At 51.9% G+C, this 16,550-nt stretch overlaps 1 protein-coding gene across 3 annotated transcripts in view; it reads right to left on the bottom strand.

Moving 5' to 3' along the window:
- The window catches only part of Ctc1 (CST telomere replication complex component 1), a 17,359-nt gene extending 2,265 nt beyond the window's left edge, over positions 1-15,094 (bottom strand). Inside the window, exons 1-17 of one of the 3 annotated variants that reach the window (XM_021642499.2) lie at positions 14,999-15,071; positions 12,302-12,465; positions 10,550-10,787; positions 10,245-10,456; positions 8,701-8,857; positions 6,935-7,207; positions 6,715-6,843; positions 5,827-6,059; positions 5,523-5,700; positions 5,225-5,425; positions 3,870-3,996; positions 3,111-3,225; positions 2,674-2,989; positions 2,504-2,593; positions 2,100-2,287; positions 724-812; positions 458-632 (exon numbers count right to left, since the gene is read on the bottom strand). In XM_021642499.2, the coding sequence (XP_021498174.1) occupies positions 458-632; positions 724-812; positions 2,100-2,287; positions 2,504-2,593; positions 2,674-2,989; positions 3,111-3,225; positions 3,870-3,996; positions 5,225-5,425; positions 5,523-5,700; positions 5,827-6,059; positions 6,715-6,843; positions 6,935-7,207; positions 8,701-8,857; positions 10,245-10,456; positions 10,550-10,787; positions 12,302-12,465; positions 14,999-15,031 (2,918 nt within the window). In that variant the 5' untranslated portion in view covers positions 15,032-15,071. Of the gene's footprint in view, positions 1-457; positions 633-723; positions 813-2,099; positions 2,291-2,503; positions 2,594-2,673; positions 2,990-3,110; positions 3,226-3,869; positions 3,997-5,224; positions 5,426-5,522; positions 5,701-5,826; positions 6,060-6,714; positions 6,844-6,934; positions 7,208-8,700; positions 8,858-10,244; positions 10,457-10,549; positions 10,788-12,301; positions 12,466-14,998 lie in introns of all 3 variants that reach the window. The other 2 variants (XM_021642498.2, XM_021642501.2) reach the window with 2 other exon arrangements.
- Positions 15,095-16,550: the final 1,456 nt, after the last annotated feature.

Here is a 16,550-nt window from a genome sequence, read left to right on the forward strand (position 1 = left end):
GAACAGGGATGCAGAGCAGGGAGAGCCATGCAGCGGAGAAGGGGTGGCCAGGGCCTCAGGTCCAGTCTAGATGGCTGGCTGAGGGGCTGCCCCCAGCAAAAGGCTAACAGGCTTATAGTGGACAGACTATCTTATCATTAAACCCCAGGTGGGACCCCCAAAGCCCCAGAAGTGTCAGTGAGGTTGGGGAAGGTGACTGAAGTCTCACTTCACAGGCCTGGGGCCTGCAGCAGACAGACCAGCAACAACAGCCACAGCAGAGCTGAGCAGAGTAACCCCAGCATTAGGGAGGCTGAGTCGATGGCGGGAGGGTGGCTGTGCAATGGGGCTAGCCTGAGCACCCCAGGAAGCTGCAGAATAGCCAGGACTACACAGTGAAACCCTGTCCTAAGACAGGCTAAGTAGGGCTAAGCAAAGGTGTCCTTGTGGCACAGCTTGGTGGCTCACAGGGGATCACCTGGAAATCTTTTTCTCCAGCTGGCTAAAGTGGACCCGGGCCCCGGGAAGGAGGCCCATCGGGGGCGGCAGGTGTGGGTCTTCGATATACACGTCCAGGTGTGGGGGATATTCTTGGCCACCCGTCTCTAGAGCCACTGTCAGCTTCACGCCAGATTTAATGGCCCTGGTGTTCCCTACAAACAGAGGGAAGGCGGCACTGGTCAGCCGGGACTACAGGCTCCCATCCCTCCACTTCAGGCTTTTTCCCCAGAGGACACCCATTACCAGGCTTTATCCGGCGAAGGGCCAGAGGCGGTTCACACAGCATCCGTGACAAAATCTCAGCAGAAAAAGACACCAAGGAACTGGGGAAGCTAAGAGAGAGAAATACGTGAGGAGACATATGACTCAGAGTGAGCTCACAAGACGGAAAAGGAGCCATCTACCTGCTGGAACACCACATACAAGGCCCCAGAAGGCCTGGGACTAAAGGTACAAAGGGCATTTGCAAAAATGCAGAGTCAAAGCCCACCTAACTTTAAATAGAGAACATCTGGCGCGGCGGCAGAGGCAGGCGGGCTGTGAGTTCAAGGCCAGCCTGGTCTACAAAGCGAGTCCAGGGCATCCAAGGCTACCCAGAGAAACTGTCTCTCAAAAAGAAGAAGAAACCTCCCACGCTGACCAGAGGCCTTCCTACAGGCTCCCAAGCCCTCGGACCTCAGCTTCTCCATCACTTACAGCCTTAGGCTTTGGGCTCAAGCCCTTCCTGAGCCTGAAGATGTGAGTTTCTAGGAAACATTCATTCTAACTCTATCCCTCCTCTTTTTTTTTTTTTTTTTTTTTTTTTTTTGACAGGGTTTCCCGTGTAGCCCTGGACTCACTCTGTACACCAGGCTGGCCTTGAACTCAGATCTGTCTTCCTCTGCCTCCCGAGTGCTGGATTAAAGGTGTGCTATGCCTGGCAAACACACCCCAGTCTACATCCATTTCTAATAATAAAGGTCAGTCTCATAAACATGACAATCTCCTCCTCCTGCGTCTTGGACGAGATCTGTCTTAAAGCCAGTGGCCATATTCCCCAGACTAAGTGCTGGGATCACCGGTGTGCGCCACCTCCCATTCTACACTCCTTCACCTTCTGTGGTTTTCCTGCAACTGTCTGTGCACCAAGACTCTCAGGAGCCTGAAGAGGGCGCTAGATCCCCTGGAACTGGAGTTACAGACGGTTGGGAGCTGCCATGTAGGCTGGGAATGAATCCCAAGCCTTCTCAAACAGCCAGTTCTTCACCCACAGAGCCATGGCTCCACTTCTCTACTCTTTCCCTGCTCCTTTTCCCTTTACTGCGAGAGTATCTGCTCAGCTGAAAGGGTGCACAGCATTCAGGAGGTAGAGACAGGAAGCAAAGTCATCTTCAACTACATCACAACTTCAACACCAGCCAGATGACAAGGTCCTGTCTCAAAACCAAACAACACACGGGGTGGGAGAGAGGAGAGAGGGGACAGTGACTGTCCCAACAGTGACAGACACCGAGAGAGAAGCCCCTTTCACACTGACATCATTCCTTCACAGGCTAAATCCCACTGAAGAAATGTGTAGGACGCACAAACCACTTGGCACAGCCAGCACAGAAGGGCCAGAGGCAACGAGGGGCAGTTACTTGTCACTGAGCAGGTGGGCCAGTGGGGACTCAGGCAGGGCTTTGGAGATCTCTAGCACACTAGGTAAGTCCTGAGAGCTCCCAAGTTCCAGGGTCCAGGCCTCCTGAACAGTGAGGCAAGACGCACAGTCGGCCAGTTCCAGAGGGCGGTGCCATGCGGATGAACGCTCTGCCTCGAATGGTGATGTCTGCTGGGAAACATGAAGACAATTGCCAGAGGGAGGCTCCTAAGTCTTCCAGTGCTGACTTCCTGCTGGAACCCGGGGAAGGAAGGGAGCCCAACAGACCATGGCTCAGTCCCTCTAAGTTCAGCCTCTTCCAGGAGACCTACAGGACGCAGCTCCGACATGCCTGCCCACCTCCAGCCCAACCAGACTTCAGATGAGCAAGAGGAAAGCACTCACCGACGGGCCAGGAGCCACGAGTCGGTAGACCTGATTTGGGTACAAGAATGGAAACCATCGAACCGAAGAGCCACAGAAGACAAGGAAGACCTGCAGGGAAGGACAGCCAGCACTGAAGCCATGGGAAGCCAGAGCGTGCGCTCACCCCTCGCTACCGGAGTCCAACTTACCTTCCGATCCTTGTTCTCCGCTCCCAGAGTCTCAGGTGGACCCCACCCGGAGCCCTCCTTCTTCTGGGTACCACAAAGCCAAGTGCCTGATGCGTGGAAACTCAGGCTGGGCTTTGGAGGCCGCAGACTGCCTCCCGGAAGGACACAAACATTGCGTTTCATGAGGGCCTCCTTGTGTGACAGTAAGAACAGCCGGCTCTGCGCCATGTGCGGTCCCTCTGGGCAGGAGTCGTCTGTCTGGGGTGGCTCTGAGTCAAAGGTGAGTCTGGGCACAGGCAGGATGAGGGCGTCAGCCAGGAAGAACTGGGCGTAGACTCTGTTGGAAGAGGCAGGTCTTCTGTGATGCAGAGCCGGGTGATCTGGGTCCCGAGCCCCAGCCACCAGGTTCCTTCCTCCCCTCAGACATAGGAGGGCAAGCACCGCTCCAGGCAGCTGACCTGGCCTGCTTCTTCTGGATGAAGCTCGCCAGGCCCAGCTCCTCCCAGGAAGGGAAGCTGCTCCTGACTTCTCTCTCTATGACCAGCTGGAATTTCTCCACCCGTACCAGGCAGCCTAGATGGAGAATATTTTCTGTCTTAGCAAGAACCATGGGAAAGCATGGTTCCCTTTCCAAGGGAAAGCGGAGCGCCTGGGAGCTGTGTCCACCACCAGAGGGACTGCTGTCCACACCCGATCACCTCAGCCCCTCTGCAACCACTCCAAGAGGAAATCATTCCATGTGCACATACAATCCAGTCCCCAACCTCACAGACTAAAAGGCCTTTGTTGTTCTTTCCACAAAGCTCTAACATGCCTCTTCCTCTTTAGGGTTTCCTTTGTCTATTTTCTGAGACAGGGTCTCTCTATTATCTAGCTCCGGCTGTCCTGGAACTCACTATGTAGGTCAGGCTGACCTCAAAACCAGAGATCCACCTGCCTCTGCTGGGATTAAAGGCATAAGCCACCATGCCAGGCCCCTCTTTATGAAGCTCAGCAAGTCAAATAAGACCAGTGTTCTTCCAGGTTATAAACTGGGAGCCGTGCAGGTGGAGATGGATGCTGGGAGCTGCAGCTCCAGCTCCTCTCCATCAAGCGCAGCCTCTCACACTTCTCCACAGTGCTTCACATCAATGACACACCACAAGGTGCTTCCTCCCGGCTCCCTGTACACTGAGAACCTCCAACCGCCATCATCTTTCCATTCTTCGACTGCGCACCTATGAGCTTCGGGTCAGTGAGGGGCTGCGAGTTCTCGGTCAAGGGCATACAGGGCAAGGAAGCTCGGAGATCCCGAAACTGCAGGCAACCTTTACGAGATGAAGCCACCAGCACCCCAAGTAAAACCTGCAGGAACACAAAGGCCAAGCTACTAAATATTTGATACAGAGACAGCGAGGAATGGACACCCAGGTCTGGGAAAGCAGAAGCGGGACAGACAGTTCTAAGCTGAGGCCGTCTTGGTCTATGTTCTGAGTTCCAGGCCAGGCAGGGTTCACAGTGAGATCCTGTCTCAAAATAAAATTAAAACACAACTCCCCTGAGCATCTGCCATGTGTCATGTGTCTCAAACATCAGCAGTAACAGAGACAAGCCCTCACTCATGCAGGAGCAAGAACTAAACTGCAAAGCTGAGCGAGGCGGCTCATGCTTGTGAGGAGGCTGAGGGAGGAAGACCTCGGGAGTTCAAGGCCAGCCTGGGCTATGCAGCAAGGCTGCCTCGGGGGGAAAAAAGGTGATAACAAAAACAAACCCACCAGAATTCTATAGTCCAAGCTCTAGTTTATTTATTTATTTAATGCATTTACATTAGTGCTCTATCTGCATGTGCACCTGCATACTAGAAGAGAGCAGTTGAGGGTATAGATGGTTGTAAGCCACCATGTGGTTGCTGGGAATTGAACTCAGGACCTCTGGAAGAGCAGACAGTGCTCTTAACCACTGAGCCATCTCTCCAGCCCCCAAGCTCTAGTTTTGGGGGTTGTTTTATTACATTTACTGGGGGGGGGTTGTCATTTACTTCTGTGGATGTCAGAGGACAACTTGAGGGAGTCACTTCTTTCCCCATGTAGATTCTGGGGATGAAAGTCAGGTCACGAATCTCAACACCAAGAGCCTTTATCCTAGCCTTTATGGATGACTGTATTTTTCAGGCAGGGTCTCACTGTGTAGCTCTGGCTCGCTTGAAACTGTGTAAGCTGTGTAGCCTGAAGCAGGCCAACCACCATGCCCAGCATGGTCCTTGCTGTCGTTGTTTGAGACAGAGCCTCACTGCAGTCCACGCTGGCTAACTCAGAGATCCGCTCATCTCCCCCCTCCCCCTCTTAAGTACTAGGATTAAAGGTGTGCACCACCACAGCTGACCCAAGATACGATTTGTTCCATTCTTCCTAGCTGCTGTAAAAAGGACAAACCGGCGAGAGGCAAGAACAGATACAGCACTCTATTTAGAAAGCCAGCATAATCAAAATTATAAAACTGAAAAACAACAAAAAAACCAACAAGCGATTTGAACAAGGTAGTGGCTACCAGGATGGCAAAAAGTAGTCCCCTGAGCCTTCTAGAACCTCCTTACCTGTGCTGGCTGGAAAACATGGGAGGGCAGACAGAGCCAGGACCAGGCTAGGTGGCGATTCAGCTGGCAGCTGGTCAGGTGAGCAGCTTCCGGGAGAGGCACAAGGGCCTTCGGGTCAAAGGCAGCCCAAGCCCTGCGCTGCCCTTCCTCTGCCAGGGCAAGCAGGGTAGGAAAGGAGTAGGGGGTCTGCAGCGGAGTGTACTGTCAGGGAGAGAGCAATGGTTGCGCTGAGCCCCTCTGCCCGGGTGTCCTCAGGCATTACCTTTGCTGCCCATCCCCCCACCCCCGGTTCTCATACTTTGTGGTGGGGGCAGCTGTGGGGCTCTTCCAGGATTTCACCATAGGCATGCCGAGCGGGACTGCCAGGCGGAACCAGAGCATCCCAGGAGGGCGCCAGGAGCTGCAGTGCTAAGCTGGGCTTCCCAGGGGCGGGCTGCTTCAGGAGCTGGTGGCATCTCAGCACGTGGGGGCACAGCCTTGGCCAGGGAGAGAAGCAGTCATCTCCCCAAGGTCTGTCCCTTCCGGGATCCTGCTTCCCCGACAGAGGAAGCATCACCCTCCATTCCCCTCCACTCCGGGCCCTCCAACTCCATCCTCCTCACTTGCAGGCCAGCTCCTCCAGGGCCTTGGTAGCCCATAAGTATAAGGGAAGTCCTAAATGATAATCCCACACGAGTTGCTCATATAATGAGGAACCATTAACTTTGAAGACTGGCAAAGTCTTGGGCTTCAAAGGAGAGAAGCGTCGGAGCAGAGCAGTGCCATGGAGACAAAGTGCTAGCACAGGTTTGGTTGCTCCTCCACCCACGGACTGGAGAAGATGAACATCTCGGAGCTGCAGGAAAAGACAGAAGTAAAGGTAGACTGTGTGGGACACAACTGAGCCCCAGCACTGGAGAGGCAGAGGCAGGAAAGCTAGAAAGATAAAGGGCTATCTTTGCCTACAGAGACCTGAGGCCAGCCTGAACTACTGAGACCTACAAATTACAAAAAGCACGCGCCTATAATTATAGCATTCCAGATGCAAGAGGCAGGCAGTTCTCTGTGGGGTTCAGGCCAATTTGTTTTACATAGCAAGTTTCAGACCAGCCAGGCCTACAAAGTAAGACTCTGTCTCAAAACAAAGAAACAAGAAAAAAGAAAAAAAAAACAAAAAAAACACAACTCCCCAAGTGCTGTGTGAAAACATGGCTCAGCAGTTGAAAGAAAGTACTATTCTTGGAAGCCAGAGGTGGTGGCGCACGCCTATAATCCCAGCACTCTGGGACACAGAGGCAGGCAGATCTCTGTGAGTTCAAGGCCAGCCTGGTCTACAGAGAGTCCAGAACAGCCAGGGCTACATGGGGAAACCCTGTCTCTCCACGTCCTAGTTGCCAAGAGAAACCCATGCTCCCAGGGTTGCCTGTCAAACTCCTTCTCTCTGAGGTCACCCACCCACCATCTCCCATGAACTGACGGTCTCTCACCTCCAGGTCTGATATCCGACATACCTCAACACAGACCCCTGGTCGAATCGCCCGCCTGAGGCCATGGATCTGCTGGTACGCGAGGCAGAGAGTCAGCTGCTCATCCAGGATGTAGAGGCTGGCGGACTGATTCAGCACAGCCGTGACCGTGCCCTGCACGGACACAGAGCACACTGTCCACTACCCCCTGCTCTTGTGCAGGCCTGCACTTCCCGTGCCACGGTCTCCAGCTCCTTTCACTCACCGAATAATGCAAGACTCTGGAATCCCGGACAAGACCTTCCTGGCCCCTGCCATGTTTGGAGGTGGTGGGCTCAGGGAGAGGTGTAAGGTCAGCTTCCAAGGGTGGCATGCCCAGCTCCAGCACATACTCTGGTCTCAGTGGCATCAGGGCCGAAGACGGGATGGTTGTCCAAACACAGGAACGGGAACCCCGGAGCTTGGTCACACGCAGCTTCGTCAGCACATAGGCGCTGTCAGGCTGGAGGGCTCGGTACCACACCATCTGGGCAGGAACCTGGCTTAGGCAAGAAGGGGCAACCCATGAGAGCCCCAACCCCCATCCCATAATGCCGCTCTTCTGCCAAAGGCCCTTCCCATCACAGCTGGACTCCACAGACCTCATTGCTCTCCTCTTACTTTATCAGCTGTTTGTCTGGTTGGGTTTTTAGTTAGCTTTGTTTTGCTTTCAGACAAGGTCTCATATAGCCCAGGCTGGCCTCAAACTCACTATGCAGCCAAGACTGGTGTTGAACTTTTACTGTTTGAAGCCACTGGATTTTAAGGCTCTCTCCATGTTAACAGAAAATACTACATATTTCTTAACCTGCTCATAACGATACAAACCATCCAAAATTTCCTTCAAAACTGACAAATATCCCATCAGGAAAATATGTTCTTTCAACATGTCCTCTCCTCCCAAGAACATACAAGCCCACCATTTATTTCATTAACATGAGCAGAACACATGACACAAGTGTTGAAACATGCTAAATAACAGATTATCCATTCCCCTTTAACATGTTTCAAATTACTTGAAAAACAGAAAGCTAAATAGTAATACAGAGCCACATAGGAAGGATCATATATCAGAAGCAAAACACATTTTCTTTCTTTCTTTTTTTTGTTTATTTTTTGTTTGTATTTATTGAGACAGGGTTTCTCTGTGTAGCCCTGGCTATCCTAGATTTCCTTTGTAGACCAGGCTCGACTCAAACTTAGAGATCCTCCTCCCTCTGCCTCCCAAGTGCTGGGATTAAAGGCATGTACCACCACCTCCTGACACAATTTTCTTTCTTCTTTCTCTTTCTCTCTTTCTCTCTCTCTCTCTCTCTCTCCTTCCTTCCTTCCTTCCTTCCTTCCTTCCTTCCCTTCTCTCCTCTTTTCTTTTTTGGTATTTTTGAGATAATGTTTCTGTCCTTGAACTCAGAGATCTGCCTTCCACCGCCTCCCGAGTAAGGGTTAAAAGCATGAGCCACCAGAGCCAGCATCCATCCATCTTTCTAGTGCGTGAAGGGGGTTGCATGTGTGTGCAGGTGCACATGTGGGCAGACGGCACTGTGCCCGTTCATGTGGATGTCAAGCACAATCTCAGGCATCATTTCTTACAAAGTCTTCTACCTTTTGAAGCAGGGGTTCTCGCTGGCCTGGAAGTTCCAAAAAAGACTAAGCTAGCTGACCAGCAGGTTCCACCTCTACTCACCATTTCACTCTCACTAGGCTCAGGGGTCCGGCTGCTGGGCCAGCTTTTCACATGAGGATCAAGCTCAGGCTCTCAGGCTTGTGGGGAACATACTTCACTCATGAAGCCTCTCCTCAGCTGTCTTTGCTTTTCTCCCATCATCCTTTCTTTGCTTGCCTTCCTTCCTCCACAGTCTCTGCTTCCATGTTTTATGTATTAACAAGCCACCACCTGAGCTTTCCCCTTGTGTCTGGCTTGCACCCTGCTCTCCCTGTGTTGTGTCAACGTCCCTTCTATGCCCACAGGCCCAACTTTACCCTGTTCCTCACCTGTACCATGATGGACACTTGGCTGCCAGCTTGGCTGTTATCTTGAGATAATTCCCCAAGTGTCATGACGAAGTACCTTTTGCTCTGAGTTATCAGCAGTGCACTCAGACGGACCAGTTTTCCAGCCAGATTTGGCTCCTTTATTTTGCGTCTCTTCCTACAGAAGGAAGACATTTTGATTTCTTTCCTTTTCCTCTACACAAGTCTTCCCTTCCAGTGTACAGAACAATCTCATAGCAATGTAAAATGCCCATGATTCAAAGCTATTATCTAAAAACTTTCTCCCCTTCTTGCCCTAAGACACGGCGTATTTCCTTGGCAGTCAGAGGCGATTCTGATGGGAAGGGTGTTTTCTGCCTAGGATGAGGACTGGAGTTGATCCCTGGGACCCATGGAAGGAGAGAACCCACTCCCAAAAATTATTCTCTGACCTCTATGCTAAAAGATGAGGTTCACACACACACACACACACACACACACACACACACAGTCCTCCTGGGGGCCGGGAGAGAGCGCGTGTCTAACTTCTAAGCGTAGGCTCTGCTCCGGGGACCGACTCTTACAAAGCCGGCTAAGTGGCAGACTCGCTGCGGTGGGGCATGGAGGCAGGCAGGCCAACGAGAGGCCCTGTCTCCAGAGCAAAAAGGCGGGCAATGTCTACGGAAGGACACTGGAAACTGTCCTCTGACCAACACATGCACGCTTACATACAAAAAGAATTTTAAAAAAATGATCAAGGTGAGCATGCCTTTAATTTTAGCACCTGGGAAGCAGAAGCAGGTGCATCTCTAAGGCCGGCCTGGTCTACAGAGTTTCAGGATAGCCAGGACTACACAGAAAAACCTGTCTTGAAAAACTTAAAAAAAAAAAAAAGGCTGGAGAGATGGCCCAGAGGTTAAGAGCACTGTCTGGCTGTACAGGTCCTGAGTTTGAGTCCCAGCACCACATGGCGGCTCACAGCCATCAGTTCCCTCTTCTGGTCTGCAGGTGTATGTGCAGGCGGAACACTGTGTATAACAAATATCTTTGAAAAAAAAAAGAGAAAAAGAAAAACCGCTAAAAAATAATAATAATAAACTTTTTATGTATATGAATGTTTTCCCTGCATGTATGTCTGGGTACCACATGTGTGCCTTAGCACCCTGGATCCCCTGGAACTGGAGATGCAGATAGCTGGAACCACCACGAGGGTGCCAGGAATCAAACCTATGTCCTCTAGAGAGCAGACGGTGCTCTTAACCACGAAGGCATCTCTCCAACCTACTCTTCTCTATCTTGAGAGGTGTCCCCGCTGCAGTGCAGACAGACCTGGCACTCACTACCAGGCTGCACAGTCTTCCGACGGCTGCCTCCTGAATGCTGGGTCACAGAGCTGAGCCGCGGCCAGTTCAGAGCCTCCCTCGGGACTTTCGTGATATTCAAGCCCTCGTCATTGTTTTGTCCATCTGTCATCCATATCACCATCAAAGTGTCTTTTCTCCATGGAAATCCCACCCTCCCCCAATTTTGCCATGTTCTCTTATTTCCTAAGAGTGGGAAATTACCTGTATCTGAGCAGCTGGGACGCCTTTTCTGGGTAGATGACAGCGATAGGCCCAGGGGGGCCAGGAGGGCCAGTCAGAGGAAACACCGGCACAGGCATTTCCCATAGCTCCAAGTGCCCCTCCCCCAAGGCATTCCTCCTGTCAGGAGGGAGGTAACTCCAACTGGGGAACAGGAAGAGATGGCCCAACCAGGAGAGCTCTAGATGGATAAGCTAGAAGAGATTGGAGGTGCAGGTCAGCCAGGGCCTCAGCACCTCATCTGCCACTCCTGCTCATACTGAGGCAGCTGGCCCCCTTCTACTCACCTCACAGCCCATGGTTCCCGTGTTATCTCTCACGTACAGGCTTCCATTCCTGCACTCCTGTTCCAAATCCCCTGGCAGGTCTGTTAGTGTCCCTAAAAGTAGCAGCTGCTTCCGGGGCAGGACACTGACCCCTGGCCCAGCCCCTTGGGACAAAGCCTGGTAAGCACCGCTGCTCCAGGACAAGAGGCTGCAACATGGGAGAGTCTGATGGGTCTTGAGATTCTGTACTGAGACAAAGCTGGAAAGCGAAGAAAACAGTTCTGCAATTTAGTTACATCTAAGAAAATGCTTTCAACCTTGACAGACCCCTAAGAGTCTACAGCGGGGCTCAAGGAGAACATGGACTCTGGGATGTTTGTCTAAAGACGAGCCTAGAAAATCAAGGATGAGGATCTACAGCCTGGGCAATGCCTCTAAGGGGAGCAGAAGAAAATCTGATATAGCTCTACAGCAAGACCAAGTCTTGCTCACAGAAGACTGCAGGGGCAGAATGAGGAGACCCGTGTGCGTGGAGAACACTAAAGATTCCACAGATGGGCTGCAGCAATGGCCCAGCAGCTGAGCACTGGCTGCAGCCGGGCAGTGGTGGTGATGGTTGTGGTGCACACCTTTAATCCCAGCACTTGGGAAGCAGAGGCAGGTGGATCTTTGAGTTCAAGTTAGTCTGGTCTATAGAGATCCAGGCCAGCCAAGACTACACAGAAAAACCCAAGCCCCGTCTCAACAACCAAACCAAACCAAAGACCAGTGTTTGCTCTTCCAGAAGACCAAGGTTCAATTCCCAGCATCCATACAGTGGCTCACACCTACAATCGGAGGGGATCTGATGCCCTCTTCTAGCCTCCAAGGTCACCAGGCATACATGGTACACAGACATACGTGCCAAAGCTCATTCTCAAGCTTTGTGTGTGGAGAGCTGCTTGCTTGGCAGGCTACTGTGTTGCTGAGTGTTCAGTTTGAAACAGAAATCAGCAGGTTTTCTTTAACTTGTCTGTGAGACCTTGGACTATGTCTACCATTCAGGAATGTGGTCTAAGAAAACAAGTTTGACTGTTCCAGGAACCGGACCTTAAATTGATATGACTTGTTTTGTTTTGTCTTTAAAAAGGAGCTGTGGAATAAAGTCGAAGCTTTTCAGTATTGACTGAAAGCCCTCCCAAAACTATCCTAAGTTTTCTGTCTGTCTTTCAACCTGTAATTTCTCAATCCCCACTCTCTTCGTCATGTTCCCGAATTACCTATAGCTGGTTCGATCAATTCACACATAAAATAAATTTAATAGAAAAGAATTTTAAAAAGATATAGAAGTCTGCTGTTATAGGAATAAACTGGTTTGACCCCACTGAGAACAATATGCGAACAGCTTCTGAGAAGGGAGGGCTCAGCATTTCCCTTTGGGCTGGCGATTACTTCTGAAGTGATGAGGGGGAACCATGGGAGCAGGGTTAAGAGATCGCTAATTCTTCCTGCTAACATCTTACAAAGAACAAAGCACACATGACAGAATGCCAGGAGTTTTAGGGTGGGCAGGGATTACGTGGCTGTGCACACGTGTGCACTTCATGTCTGCTCTTCCTCTCTCCTCTCCTTCTCTATAAATGTTAGGGAAAGCCAAGTTAGGAGAACGTAAGGAGAAAGCTGATTGGAGAACAGGAAAATTCTGGAGGGGGGCCTGTTTAGATCACCTTTCCCACATTCTTACTTCCTTCCCAATCCTAAATTCAACCGCCAAGCAAGCCCAGCCTCTCCTACCTGTAGCTAAGGGGCAGTGTAAAATCCTGGTTCTCCGCCTGGGACAGCCAGGTATCCTTCACACAGCCAATTACCGACTGAGTCAACTGTTTATCCGGCTCCTTGCCAGCTAGAGAAAGGGTCTCCTGGATGAAGGTCTGGGCGGACTCAAGCCAAAGTTGCTCCTGAGGAGGGTGAATCTAGTTAAAACATCTTCACAACTATCCCGCCCACCAAAGAAGTTTAAAAGTTAGTCCAAGACTGAGGCAGAGCTCCACGGAGAAGAGTGTTTGCCGTACAGACTCCAGTCCTAGTTAAGCAGGTGGGCACTTAGCCTTAATCTTGCCTCCTCTGACAAACCTGTGCTGACCCTTAAAATGCTCACTTGAAACAGACTCCTTGGGGCTGGAGAGAGGCTTGCAGGTGAGCCTTCCAGAGGACCCAAGTTCAATTCCCAGGACCCCCAGAGCAGCTCACAACTGTCTGTAAGCCCAGATCCAGGTGACTTGATACCCTGACGTGGACACGGCATGCATGCACTTGGTAGACACTCAACACACATGGCGCACAGACATCCACGCAGGCAAAACATCCACGCACAATTTTAAGAGAAAGAGTCCTCTATTGGCCTTTCTCTGGCCATTCCAGGTCAACAGCCACTCTGACCTTGGAGCTACCACAGTCCCCAGTACAGGTGTCAATTACACGGGGCTGTCCCTTGCACATGTGTCTGTTACGCAGCACTGGCCCCATGGGTAGGGTTACCCCATCTTACATGGAGTCTGGTTCTAAGTCAGCAAGCTGAAGAATAAAAATGAGAAAAACTGCTTTCAAAAATCCACACCTTTGCTGGGCAAAGTGGCACCCTCCTGTGGTCTTGGTGCTTGGGGGGCACAGGCAGGCAGCTTCTGGGAGTTCAAGGCCAACCTGGTCTACAAAGTCCAGGACAGCCAAGGCTACACAGAGAAAAACAAAATAAAAAAAACCCCAAACAAATCCACACTTTTATTCCCAGCATTCGGGAGGCAGAGGCAGGCAGATCTGAGTTCTACAACAGCCTGGTCTCAGGACAGCCAGGGCTACACAGGTAGAAACCCTGACTCAAAAAACCAAAAATAAACTTTTAAAAATTGTTCCTAAATAGGACACAACATGTGGCCAAACCTGGGGAGACAGATCAGGGGGATCTTGAGTGTGATGCCAGCAAGAGACACAGCAAGATTCTGTCTCCCAGGAAAACTACACGTGGCACTAGGACCAAGGAGATGGCAGTGGTGAAGGGCGCCTGTTCTTACAGAGGACCCGGGTCCAGCACCCAGGAGCACATACATGGCAGCTTACAGACGCCTGTAACTCCAGTTCCAGGGCATCCCATGCTCCAGGAACACATACCGGTATGCAAGCAAAGCACAGATAAAATAAATCTCCTACGGCTGGGTTGGGGTGCTGTAATTCTAAACAAATGGGGGGGGGTGTTTCTCTAAACCCAGCAGTCGATGCCTGAGCAAGGTGAGCAAGGATAACAAATTCAAGGACAGCCTGGGCTACATAGTGAGGTCAGCCTCCGTTAGGTAGGGAAGACTTTGGTTTTTGCTGGTGTCTGTTCAAGGCAGAAAGGCAAACCTGGTTTACTGAATCAGGTCTGCATTTTGAAAACACACCAAGATTCATTTTGTATCGTGTCAGCTTAACACTGCACCCTTTCCCCTCAAACACTTGAATTGCCCACCCTCTGTGGTTGGTTTTCAACAGGGTCGCACTCTGCAGCCCTGCTCCCCTGGGACTAGGGGTGCCTAGGCCCACCTCTGCCTCCCAAAGCAAGCGCTGGGGTGAAGCCTGGACCAGCACCCCTGCAGGCCTGCCTACCTTGAACAGCCTTTGACAGATGACTGTCGCCCTCACGTCTACTCTAGCTGAGTTCTCCAGCCTGAGATCTGGCCCTCACAGTCTACCTGGCCACGCACTTCACAGGTCCTCTTCACAACCAGAGCTAAGGCTGTGTGTGTGCACTGCCTGGCTGTTCCGGCCTGAATCCCTGACCACACCGCCTTTCACGACTCCCAGCCCGTCACATCCTAGCGCCTCACTCTGTTTTGGTTGGTTTGTTCTTTGAGATCGGGTTTCTCTCCGCAGACCCTGCTGTCATGTAACTGTCACAGAACTCTCTACGGTAGACTGGCCTCGAACTCGGCGAGATCCCCCTGCCTCTGTGCGCCCAGCCCGCGGTCTCGCAGCTCAACACTACCCTTCAGTAAAGTTTAACCCAAATCTCGTCCACTCACTCCCCTGTCCATAAAGGGCAGCCAGTGTGAGGCGTGAGAGCGCTGTGACCGCGCGCGGGACGTCAGGCCTGTCGAGGCTGGCCGAGTGAGTGCATCACCCTCCACCGCAGGCCCCGGGGGTCCGCGACGTTACCACGACCAGGCGCCCGCGCTCCCTCGGACCCCTCCACCTCCGCCCGGGGGCCTTCAGGCTTTCCCCAGGCTCTCGCTGCGGCGTCTCAGCGCGGCGCTGCGGCCCGCCGGCTCGTCCACGCTTCTTCCCGCCCCGCCTCGCCAGGGGTCCCCCGCCGAGCGCGCCCCGGGCGGACCAACGGCCCGCGAGCCCGGCCGGCGCGTCGGCGACTTCGGACGCCGGGTGGAGGGAGTGCAGGGACACAGAACGCCTGGGCCGCGGGGGAGAGACGAACCCCACGAGAACCCCACACACGGCACTCACGGGGGCGGACGCCGGCGCTCCGCAGGCGGCCATGGCGAGCCAAACCCCTACCGAAGGACGCGCGAACGCCCGGCGCGAGGGCTCACGGGAGGGAGCTTGTGACGTCACGAAGCAGTCCCGGCCCCCGGCACAGGCTTTGAGAACAACAACAACAAAACCCGCCTCCATCTCAGACAGGGAGAGTGGCAGGGGAAGACGGGCAAAATCGACAATGTGAGTAATATGGGCGACCCAAAGCCTCTCGGCCTCCCAGAGCACACGCATGCCGGCCAAACGCTCAAATACATAAAAAGGAAGATGCAGAGCCAGGTGTGGTGGTGCCTGCAATCAGCATTCAGGAGGCCGCGGCCGGAGGATCTTCATGGAGTTTAAAGCCAGCCTGAGCAACATAAAACAACAACAAAGTATTAAACCTACAAACTACTGTAGCCCTTCATTCAACTTCACTTTGGCGCAAACTGTTTCTTATCTCATGAAAGATGCACTGTGGCGATGGGGGAGGAGCTAGGGCAACACCTCTGAGCGTTCATAGAAAGGTTGGCCAACCCGAAAGGCGTAGTCCCAACCGAAAAGATGTAGCACAAGATAGCCTGTTGATTAAGAGGTACTTTTATTACTTTCTCTTAAGATGTTCATCTGGCAGGGCTCTTGTTTCTGAAGTTTAAACTAACTAAGTGGAAGAAAGACCCAGGAGCTTCCTAAGGAAGGAAAAAAAGGAAACAAAAATCCAGTGTCCACTTAAAAACAAAATGGAGCCTCCTAGGTCAATAATTAGCACCTCCTGCAATAACAAGTTTTGAAAGTTTTTTTTTGTCTGTTTCTGTTGATTTTGTTGCTGTTTTGAGTCAGGTGTTGTGTCATTGAACCCCTTACTGGATCTTGAGTTTGCTAATTGGCCAAGGGTGACAGGAAACCCTTGTCTTCTCTTCCCAGGGCTGACTTTGCAGGCTTGCATCCCCATGACAGGCTCATAAGTTCTTTATAAGATAAAATTTTGGAGCCGGTGTGGGGGTATGTTCCTGTGGTGTCAACTACTGAGGGGGTGGAGGCAGAAGGATGAGCAGGACAGCTTAGGCCAGACAGTGAAAGCTTTGTCTCCGATTACGAGCAGATAGATTGTGGGCGCTGTCATCAGCACTGGTGGACACAGGAGGACCGGGAGCTCACGGTCAGCCTTGGTTAAAGATCACCTGCATCTCACAAAACCAAACAAAACCCACAAAACCATCAAACATAAACTGAATGTTTCAGCCGGGTGTGGCGGTGCACACCTTTAATCCCAGCACTTGGGAGACAGAGGCAGACAGATCTTTGTGAGTTCGAGGCTGCCCTGGTCTACACAGCAAGTTCTAGGACAACCAGCGCTACACATAGAAATTCTGTCTGAAAGAGGAGGGAGGGTGGGATTGGGAGGGGAGGGGGGAGGGGAGGAGGGAGGGGCTTATGGAGGGATACAAAATGAATAAAGTGTAATTAATAAAATAAAAAAAGAAAAAAGAAATCCTGTCTGGAAAGACAAAAACAAATAAAAAACCCTAAATGTTTCATCCAA

This window comes from Meriones unguiculatus, chromosome 11, assembly GCF_030254825.1.
Source record: "Meriones unguiculatus strain TT.TT164.6M chromosome 11, Bangor_MerUng_6.1, whole genome shotgun sequence".
NCBI lineage: Eukaryota > Metazoa > Chordata > Mammalia > Rodentia > Muridae > Meriones > Meriones unguiculatus.